The sequence below is a fragment of the Dreissena polymorpha genome, chromosome 12 (assembly GCF_020536995.1).
Source record: "Dreissena polymorpha isolate Duluth1 chromosome 12, UMN_Dpol_1.0, whole genome shotgun sequence".
In the NCBI taxonomy this organism is placed as follows: Eukaryota; Metazoa; Mollusca; class Bivalvia; order Myida; family Dreissenidae; genus Dreissena; species Dreissena polymorpha.
The window spans coordinates 11,005,805-11,017,134 of NC_068366.1; the positions used below are offsets into that span (position 1 = coordinate 11,005,805).

At 31.9% G+C, this 11,330-nt stretch overlaps 1 protein-coding gene and 1 long non-coding RNA gene across 4 annotated transcripts; one reads left to right on the forward strand and one right to left on the reverse strand.

Annotated features, from left to right (window-relative positions):
• Nucleotides 1-247: 247 nt before the first annotated feature.
• Nucleotides 248-3,371, reverse strand: LOC127853628 (uncharacterized). The gene is made up of 3 exons (XR_008036701.1): nt 3,214-3,371; nt 2,580-2,684; nt 248-1,906 (listed from the first exon to the last, which is right to left on the reverse strand). It is a non-coding gene; the product is annotated as an uncharacterized LOC127853628 (long non-coding RNA).
• Nucleotides 3,372-5,086: 1,715 nt separating this feature from the next.
• Nucleotides 5,087-9,493, forward strand: LOC127853627 (baculoviral IAP repeat-containing protein 7-A-like). Of its 3 annotated transcripts, none has more exons than XM_052388302.1 (4): nt 5,087-5,441; nt 6,106-6,313; nt 7,845-7,988; nt 8,483-9,490. In XM_052388302.1, the coding sequence occupies exons 2-4, from the start codon at nt 6,220-6,222 to the stop codon at nt 8,608-8,610; spliced, it is 366 nt and encodes a 121-aa protein (XP_052244262.1). In that variant the 5' UTR covers nt 5,087-5,441; nt 6,106-6,219; the 3' UTR covers nt 8,611-9,490. The 3 variants fall into 3 exon arrangements, with proteins under 3 accessions (XP_052244262.1, XP_052244263.1, XP_052244264.1); XM_052388303.1 differs by lacking the exon at nt 5,087-5,441 and adding an exon at nt 5,915-5,969 and having other exon boundaries at nt 8,483-9,493; XM_052388304.1 differs by lacking the exon at nt 5,087-5,441 and adding an exon at nt 5,938-6,028 and having other exon boundaries at nt 8,483-9,493.
• Nucleotides 9,494-11,330: the final 1,837 nt, after the last annotated feature.

The window sequence follows — 11,330 nt, forward strand, 5'->3', positions numbered from 1 at the left end:
AATCTTAAAACGTACGAGTGTTGTATTGCCAATCAATCTGGCCTATCAAAACGCATGTTTACATTTCGCTGATTGCACGAACGCTATCGATAAATATATATTCGGAGTTTTTCGTGTCTGGGCATCTCAATCTACTGACATATTTCGGAAGATAATCATTAAAGCGGGCGTTTAAGATTTGAATAAGAAATCCAGACATTCAATTATTTAACTTTAAAGATTTGGCGTTTTAAAACAAAAGTCAGTATTACCATTTGCACTTTATTCATGCTTAGTGGATTGCAAAGATAAATTTCGAAAAGATACAGATTAGGCATCATTAAGAATCTCTTGATATTCATATCAGATATGTAAAATTAACGAAGAGTTGAAATCGTTCAAGGTACTAGATAATATCCATGATTATTGACCACCAAAATATAATATATTAATGATTTTGATATGCGCATAATTGCTATGTTAGCAGAAAGCTTAATTTTTAATGTAGAATTGGACAATCGACTTTATCCATGAAATAGCGTGTGGGCAATATTTGTAAGACGCTAGACAAGCCAATATTTCTTAATATAAGGAAAGGAAAGTTATAATAATATAAGACACAGGATTCGGCTTGAACAAGACATTGCAGAAAGTCCTGTAAGACATTTTCTTATATTTGATAGAGTCAATTGCATGTTTTCGTTTAAAACGTGTAAGTTTTGTAAGAGTTCATGTATTATACACATTTGCTTTTTATTTTGCCTTCATAATAATTGCATTTGAAGATTAAAGAACCAAGTTATTACTTTCAAGATTTTTGTTATGCTGTATGTACTTTTGTTATGCATTTTTCTCTCATATATTTCTACATTCTCTTTCAAAACTGTATATACGTTATGATATATTTTATACATAAAATATAACTAAAGAAATTTAAAACTGTTATCAGAAAATGCACGACGAAAAGGATTTCGAATATAAAACAGAACATAAACGTCCTTCTCTTTACCCATATCAATGCAGTGAATCTTCTCATATTACATACATGTATATGGTAGGGTAAACATAAACGCGCACATGTTCAATGATACATAGGGTGATTATACTGAATTAGGTCATTTATTTTTACGGTTAGGTTTACACTTATACGTGTTTAGTATACATGCTGATAAATATGTACGTACATTATATTAATATACATGAATCATATATGGCAAACAGTGTACAAGATATTGATGACATAAAATACACCGTTAAATATAGTTCGTTTAGAAGGAACAAGACAATAGCAGAGACGAATATATGCATTTCAGAATGTTAGCATAGGTTCGAGTGTCTCAATATACAGAAATAGACACACACTCAATAATATGCGCATGGAATGTATGCCATTAAATATATTGTATACACATTATAAGCAATATAATCCAAACTGGTATGTGCTTGCTGTATAAGTATACAGTACTTGTATGAATAATAACAAAATACACACTATTGAACTGACATATTACGTTAATGTTTTAATGTTATACAATTGTTTTATCAGAAATAAATGGGTGTGATTAATTATTGGGAATTTAATTTTTGGTGTTAAGACATTAAGGCACTCGAGGTTAAGAGAAATACGAGTTGTGTACACAGTTAATGAAAAAACATATTGTTCTAGATATATTCATTCCAGGGCGATGTATATACATTCATGGTTCCTTTAACAAAAGCTATAAAACACCCGTCAAAGTATAACCGTTCGAACGATGCACATGACTGGCCTGGTACATCGCGGACATGTCTCGGTGGTCCGTGCACACTGGTCACACACCGCTAGGTGGCTGCAGGGCAGCAGCAACATGATGCCAGGTCTCTGCTTGCACGTGAGGCACATCAGTGAGGATGACAAGGCGGGAAAGTTACTTGGGGCTCCAAGACGCTTATGGAAAGGAAAATCGTTTAAAGTAAAGGATTTCCTGAACACAGTTTTATAATTAACAAATTAAATATTATTTATCCGAATTCTTTTAAAAATTGTATGAATCTATAAAATGTCTGCATACACGTGTTGATGGGGCTAAACGGGCATTGCGTTTATTGTTGTAATGTCCTTACCACCCTTTATATATTACTGTGTTATACATACTTTGCGTCTTTAACCCATTTATGCCGAGCGTCTAGAAAAAAGGCTTTGGCAAATAGCGTAGACAAAGATGAGACGCCGCATGATGCGGCGTCTCATCTGAGTCTACGCTGTTTGCTTGAAGGAATTTCCGTAAGAAATATTATGAATATAGAAATACATATACTAGACATCCCTAATTTTGGAAATAAATGGATCCAATTAAGAAGGATGGGAGAGTCCACTAAATGGGTTAATAGCCGCTTGCAATACAATATAAAAACATTTACTGTTTTGTTGTAGCCCAATGCAGCCATGTAATTTAACTTAAGTGACTACACAAAGAAAATGTGAAGTCGGTATTTATTTAATTTAAAGTGAGTGTTGCAAGAACAGTTTTCTGTCAGATATATGTCTAAGACATACACAATAAGATATAATTTTGAACCACGAGCATCTTTTAAAGTTTTGATTAATTTTCATTTGATACCTGAAAAGGTGGTTGTTGATTTCTTGCCATCAGCTTCCACACTTTAATTGTTTACGATCAAAGACACGTGGTAGCATACTTGACCAAAATAATTCCCAGACATTCCTAGAAAAAATGCAAAATATGATTAACATGATAATATCGTTGTTTATACTTTATATCTTCTTTACATTAGTATGTAAATGATATAGGACAGTATTAACAATGCTATTATTATCAATAAATAACTAAGTTTACCCTCTGAAATAACCGGTGGCTGTGAGATTACATATTTCGTTGAGATTGAAGTTAAATAAATGTGTATCCTGGAAACAAGTTAAATGAAAATCCTATCAAACAATTGCCTGTATTGAGATACATGTATGAATTTAAGAACACGTGTTTCGATTTCCAACAACAAAGGCTACACAATTATTGTACTTACAATCATCGTAAATAGCATAACATAAAAAATACAATTTGTCGATTTGTGTGAGAGCTCGTATTATCAGTTTATTCGTCCTCAACCACTCGTGAGATGACTATACATACGTGTCATAGTTACCAGAGCACTACGTATATATAGTTATGATATCGCCAATTAACCATTGACATAGAACATTTAAGTAAATTATAAGTTAAATCAAACTCGTACCTTTGTATATATTCGACCTACATTCCATGTAATTGCGTGTATCTATTTTTAGTGTGCTCAGTTTGCATGACTCATTATTGCAATCGTTTCTTGAAAAGAAGTTTTAATAAATAATATTTGCCACTTTTAACAGGACTTCATTTTTAGTCATACACGATTAAATACAATTGTGTAACATATACTATACAAAACATATTAACGCGTTTAAAATGTGTTAATCAATCAATATTTGTGTTCAGCTCGGGATCAATTCGCGTTGTAAATGTTTTGAGTTTCATTTGAAATATCTTCCCGGTGAAGGGCTTCAAGAAATTTTATGTTTTCTAAATATTTAATGTGTATAAAATTTAGCATGTGAAATATAAATTATTATTGTATGTATTGATTGAGTAACACTGCATGTTGCAGATCCAATAACTTCCATGGGATACCATCGACACGAATGTTCATTTGGCATCATGCCATAACTGTGTAAGGGGTTAAAGGCATGTACTATGTTACCGGGTTGTTTAAGATAATCGCAATTTCTTATAAGGAGCGGGTAGACTAAATAAAGTGACGATAGTTGAGTCGAACATAGTTCATCGGTTTCATAATTTATTATCTTATTCCGCCTTGCAACACACGAACACATCGGTTTCATATTATCTTATTCCACCTTGCAACACACGAACCTGTCAGAGGTCAATTTAGCGCACTTTATGCAATGCGACTGGGTAGTTTCGTTTAGTAAATGAATACATACATCTCGAGACATGGAATGTCATAAATAGCGAACCCATCTGTTTACAGCTTCTTAAACACGAAATCACTTTCACTTATTTATGTGAATAAATGTGTATATAATAATATTATGATAGCTGCAATTTAGGTTTATATATATCCTGTTTCATGAATTACATTTTAATAAAAATAATGACAAAACATTTTACAATTACATTAAGCGAATATTTGCAAATTAATACATACATTTAAACAATGCTTAAATTGCGACTGAATATGACATAAAAGGCCCTATGTTCACTTTGATATGACACTTTTCTGTTTAGAAAATGTAAAGCGCAAAAGTCAAGAAGTTTCATTTAGCTACACGACTGTAGAATGCGGCATGTATTATTATATATATAATTTGTAATGTATACATGCTTATAAATTTTGTTTTGAGACGACGAGAATGTATTACCTGTCGAATTTATACAACGTAACACTAACATAAAGAATCACATTAATTTTGCTAAAACCTTCATTGTCAAGGTTGTTTTGAACTTAAATTTTGTAAGATTATTTTTCGTTGAGAATTACATGTTTTGGGAAGAACTTAGTTTAAGGTTTGGGGGGACCTAAAAAAGTTTAAGCCTTATATAATGTTCTTTGCATAGACCGTTTGAATACGGTATTGTTCATATGTGATTGTGTTTGTCGTGCAATTTTTTTTTCTGTGTTTTTGTGTTGGACATGTGGTTCTTGCTTACGTTTAATTTAAAGGGGATGTCGTTATTATGATAAGAATAATCTCTGAAGGTTTATTGGCTTAATAGTTTAGCTGTAATTAAATAATATTACAAATCAGGAAAGCAATACTTAATTGTAACATTTCTTATATTGAAAAAACAATTCGCACCACACAGTAAAAGCTATCATTGCTTTTGGAATTAGAAAGATGACAAAGACATTTTTAAATGTATCTATTATCGAGTACATGTTAAAGCTTCAACTTATATTATAATAGCTGTTAACTGCGTGTGCACTCGTTCGGTAAACATAAATGTAAGAGTAAGTTACATGTAAGCTGAGTCCTGCCAAACCACACTGAAGATAACCACTACACTGTTTGAACATGAACACGTCGTCATACTGCAAACAATACTGTAATCGTTAAACATAATGTCACGTGACGCATAATTTATGAAGCTTTTCGTATTGGGTTACTCGTTGAACTATGATTAGATCTGTCCTTGCTCAGGCGTTGTGACGAAGTTTATCGACACTTAAGTGTATTCTTATGAGGAAAATGGTTATACACGCTGTACATTTGTTTTATGACATAAATACTATTATAGTTCGAGTCAAGTGTTTGTTTCCGTTCAAGTCGGAGGAAGGAGAATACATGCTAACAAGGAACAAATTATATCGGACAAACAGTTTGTGTGACATTCGCAACGTTGACAACGTCCAAGACGAATACTAAACAGTATACACTTGTAGAAAATGGGCAATTTAAGACAGAGGTAACTTTTAATTTTGATAAAAGTTTTTTTCCAAAACGGTAGAAATCAGTTTATTATGGTTTATACATGAAAAGTAAAACAGAACATATTTCCTGATGAATTTAACATATGTTCAACGAACGAAAACGAATCAAACATTTTTTTCATTCAGTATATTTATTACTTACATGTACTTGCTTCTCGCTGTAAATGAAGATTATAAATTCATAATTATAGTTACATTGATGTGGTATTATTGAATGTGTACTATATTTTTTGGGGGGATTTGATTCATTATTTTAGAATATCATCATACAACAATAAAAAACTAATCAAGGGGCATATAGGCTGAACAACTTGTGTTTATTAAAAAAATATAAAAGCAAAAATCGCATAATGACCTTAATATTTGAGAACGCCATTTTACTGTTTAAACATGCTCATTCTGATAAAGTACGAGTATTGCCGGTTGGGTTGCGTTTTACAGGAAGTGTAGTGACGTAATAAAGATGGCCGCGTCTAGAGGCTATTAAACCGGAAACTGCATTTGTAAACATATAGATGCTGAACGCCTTGCTAAACAAATCTTTTGTTGTTTTTGAATACTTGTAAGTTTGCTTATTTAATTTGATTATCGGAACGCAGATATTCGGTAAGATAACCCAACATTTTTGTGTCTTTTTAGATTAAACCACAACACTGGGCCATCGATGGTGTGTTGTTTGAAGCTAGGAGTCAAAGAAATTCAAAGTTGTTTCGTGACATCTCGCGAGGTTAGGGACTTAAGAAAGGATCAACAATGGATATGAGTCTGCGACAAGTGAATGATGATGAACCTACTCTACCACAACCTTCTCTGACAGATAATGACAGGAACGTGCCTCACATAGAAGGTAGACATGTTGTTCCTTTACGCGATGGGATGAAATAACCGTTTATGCAGTATATCATATACTTGTAAAATATAATGTTAGAACGAGTCAAAGCAAGTGTATATAAATATGCACAGTCAGTGCTTACTTTTTTTGCTATATCTATTCTTAATGGATTAAATCAGTATTCATCAATGTTAGCAAAGAGAGCATATTTGCCAATATATTCTTGCTTGTTTATGTGACTAAAAGGTTTCATAATGTTTATTAAACATGGCATAAATTATGTGGTTAAGTGTAATGAATGAGTGAATATAATTCCCATGACACAAACATTTCAAATTTTGTCTTTTCTGCAAATTGTACGCTAAATCAAACTATCTTTAATATAAAAGAAATTCTCACTGCATTCATGAAAAATCAAGGATATAAAAAAAAATAAAAAAATATCTAAGATTGTGTAAACTTTAATTTATTGATTTTGGTTGTCCTTATTATACACTAAAATAGCATGTATACGATCCAGGATTTATAGAAGAACATGAAATATCACATTTCACAGAATATAAAGGAAAAATGAAAATCCAGAAACAACAGGAGAGATATTGGTTTTAACCACGCTAGCCTTTAATAAAAGGCAGCTGACCAATAGCCAGTGCTATACAGGGCAAACAAACAGCAAAGCTTAAACAATGAATGTGATTGAGGCTGGGGTCATGCCCCAAAAAGTTACATGCAAATCACGTCGGGGTTAAATGACTCGTCGAACCTCTTTAAACCTGCATTGAAAACTAATATACAAATTGGAATAAAAATTAACCTTATAACATCGTTGTTCAAATCAAACAGAAATAAAGCAGACATTAGTTTTTGCAATTTAATTACTCACTGGTATAATATGCACTATGAGCAACAGACAACACACCTCTTAGGCATAATGACATGAAGTATAAATAAACTGATTGTTGTACTTCCAACACAAAATATACCAAGAACGTAGTGCTACATGGTACAATAATGAATTCATGCAAATGTATTGTAAACTAAAAAAGTATTATGATTTATTTTAGGATAAACTGTTTGTTCGGAATCCCGTTCAAACGGTTTTACATCCTTTGCTTCGCCATAACCGCTCCAACTCAGTGATCGCAATTTTAAAATGATTTGTCTCTTTAGTTTTGTATTGCATGACATTTCCTGTGTTATAAAGACAATTGGTAAATGAAAAAAAACCTGCTGTTAATAAACAATGATCTCCATCTGATGACTCGTGGGTGTCGTTATACTTATTTAATGACTCTTATATAACTTTCTTAATGACCTGTTTAAGCTCAATAATTTAATCAAGCTATATGTTCAAATATACACATCAAAACTGTTCCATTATCATGTCTTAGTTTTTCATTCACAAATAATGTATTAATAACCCGTATTGTTCAAGCTGAATTAGTATTATTATATTTAATATTTCTTCAGTTTGCATTAGATGCAATATTATTAAACAATGAACACACATACAACACCAAACTGATAAACGATTGTACTATTATAGAAAGGAGATTAGGAATCCATACCACGAGACCACTACATACGGGTCAGGCAATTCTGCAGAGACGTGTGAAATCCTTCGATAGGAGTCCAGAAATCATAAGACACCGAGCACTAGAGTTGGCAACAGCTGGGTTCTATTACTTCGGTAAGTTTTAAAATGTTTCTGCCGGCTCTTAATTGATAAAGATATGATTGAAATTATGTGAATAATTGACAAAGTTGAATTGATGTCGTTTATGTGATACCAATAGATTTTCAGATTTATGTCAATATTAAAGATCTGTTTTTCTTTACTTTTACATAGATTTTGCATGGCTAAAAACGTATATAAGAAAAATTGTGCCGGTCATTGTTAATGCTTAGAAGTAATAAACTTTGTTTAAATTCTTGCACAAATCTCATTTTTGATACACAATCTCGCGATCAACAAGCGTGAAACGGTATTATCGCTTTGTTTTATTACTCTCTGTATAATATATAACTGATGCAAGTGTTGATTTAGATATAAAGTTTCATGCTACTGCAATTAAACTTATGAATAAATATAATATTAATTCTAATATATGTTTCAGAATAGCACCTGCTTCTTGTTTTGTTGATCAAAAATGTAATGTGTTATTCTTATTCTTATACAAATAGGTTATGCAGACTGCGTCCGCTGTTTCTTTTGCGGAATCGTCCTTCGACGCTGGGAGCCTGGTGATGTAGCTTGGGCCGAACATGTCCGATGGAACCCTAGCTGTACATTTGTGCAGTTGAACTCGTGAAGAAAAAAATAACAGAATATGTAAAAGAAGGAAAGGCATGTATTTATTAAGGAAAGCATAAAGAACACTGTTTATGAAGGCACATTAACGATATGTATTGATGAAAAACACACAAATGAAACAATATGTGATTCCAAAAAACTGTTTATATGAAAAGTTTATAAATGACATAGGAAATTCACATCTTTGTATATTAAAAATAAAAAGACAAATTAGGCTTATTGTGCCGATATGTGGTTGTGCATTCGAACATTGTTTTGGGGAACAATACACATGGTTATTATGAAGAACAGTGAACATTCACTCTATTGTGTTTGAAAAGTATCTGATAATATTAATCTAATAAGGCCTACTTGTGCAGATCTTGAGATTCACCTTGCACAATTGTTTTTGAACAGAGAAACATATCAGATTTGTGTATGAATTGAAATAAATAAATAATTGTTTTTAATGAATCAACGTTTAAAAAAACTCTGCTTGGAATTTTTATAATAAGTAAACAAACTGAAACGTAACCAAAGTGTGTAAAACTGTGTCAGGTTTCAAATAATAAATTATTAATTAAGAGTCGAGAACAAAGTCTATATTTTATATTGACATATGCTGACCTTGTATTAATTGTATAGCTAAATAATGTTAATGTTTTAATAATTTGATGCGTAGTTAAAAATTACACGGTTGTATAGTAGAGTTTAAAGTTTATATATGTTAATATATATTTATATAAATAGATATATTTACGACCTTGGTGTCCAAACACAAATCACTCTTCATAAAACTAAATTAATTCATAAACAGTTTGGAAGGCTTTTACTGGATTTAAATGCTGATACAAAGTATATGTTTAGTGTATATGATTTTGTTTTATTTATGAAACTTTTGATACTTGTTTGTTTTATATTCATATTTTAAATAAAAAAAAATGAAAACCTTTATTGTGAAGTATGCTATTGTTGTAACTGAGATTTCGGAAAACCACGGTAAAATGGTACAGTAGTATCAAAGGGCAATAATCTATTCAGAATAATTGGAGAGGGAAGATCTGAAAATAAGAGTTTCAATTTTTGCCCATTCTATGGTTAATAACCGTACTTTGATTGTAGTAACAAGGTTATCGCAGACATTTTGATGAACAAATAGTTTTAACAGACTCATGGAGACCCAATATATTGTGTCACATGAGCCTATGGAAAGGAAATGTCCACAATTGACGAATGCGATGGTCAGTTCATAGAAAGGTAGACGAATGGTTTATGATTTATTGAAACATCAATTTGTCAATATGTCACGCGATCGTATTAATTGTAATCAATTTAAGCGTTGTTATCGTCTGCTGATGCAGGATCAATCCCCTACACCCCTGTGAAGGTCCAGCTTGTCAATATTTCATCTAAATGTTACAATCATTCGTTTTAAATTTAAATTCATTCACAACACTTTGTTCGACTTCTACATTCTGTGTTTTACAGAAACCAAACTTTCTCAAGGTGTAAGCAAAACATCATCTTAGAAGGTCGCGACTGCTCTTTTCGCAAATATTGAACTAATCATTTTGCCGGCTAATTAACATATATTGAGTCATCTTTTAAACCGATCCAACTTATGAATTTTAGAATCATTCCTGGCGTAATGAGGGGTCAGTATTTTTAATTCTCTATATCATATTCAACATATAAAGTTTATCGTCTTCCAAATATAGCTAAATAATTTTTGGATGAATCCCAAATATGCATAAAAAGGCTCAGGATAATTTTCACTACAGTATAATTGTTGATATTATCAATGTAAATCCATGTATCTTATATTAAATCAATCTGTATGTATAACCACCAACAACCGTTTAGATTGGTTGAGCAAATAATTATTTATAATTTGGATGCTCTATAATTATTGTTTGCAATTAACAGACACGTATGTTAAATATAAAGTATGATCATTCCCACTATAGCTCGACGAGCTCAGTCAAACAGCATGCGTGCAGTCTGCCGTGTACGTAGTTCCAACATACTCTGTATACCGAGTCATCACTTGGTTACCTGCCTGCCATGTTCTCATACGCTGTAACGAAAGTATTAAAGGGGCCTTTTGACGTTTTGTTAAATTGACATAATTAAAAAAAGTTGTTTCAGAATCGCAAATTTTCGTTTGAGTTATATTTGTGAGGAAAAAGTAATACTGAACATTTACCATGCTCTAAATGCATCTTTGACGATTTAGCAACCTGAAAATTATAAAGCGTTGCAACGCGAAACGATTGAATAATTTGGAAAGTTCTGTTGTTGTCGTTAAATTTTGGGAAACTACGAGGTTTGCTTATATAAGTAAAATACATTCGCTAATTGCATGAGTACGGATGGTCGAGTGGTCAAAGCGGGAGACATTTTACTCCAGGACACCAGGGGTCATTGGTTCGAGCCCAGTCTAGGGTTAATTTTTTTCCTTTTGTTAACTGTATTCTTGTTTCTTTTTACTGGAGATTTTTAGGTCAAATATTTAAATTTATCAATATAAAGCATTTAATGACAAGCTTCAATACTTGTCAAAATCTATGAAAAGGCCATTTAAGGAGAGAATTGGAGTGCGTTTCAAATCAATGTTCAGAGTTTAAGTCTTTTAAACCAAGACGGTGATTGAATTGATATGTCGATGGAATGATGTTATTATTTCCCGTTTAATTCCGATTATTTTTGCACATGATCAAGTCATGATATAAATATAAT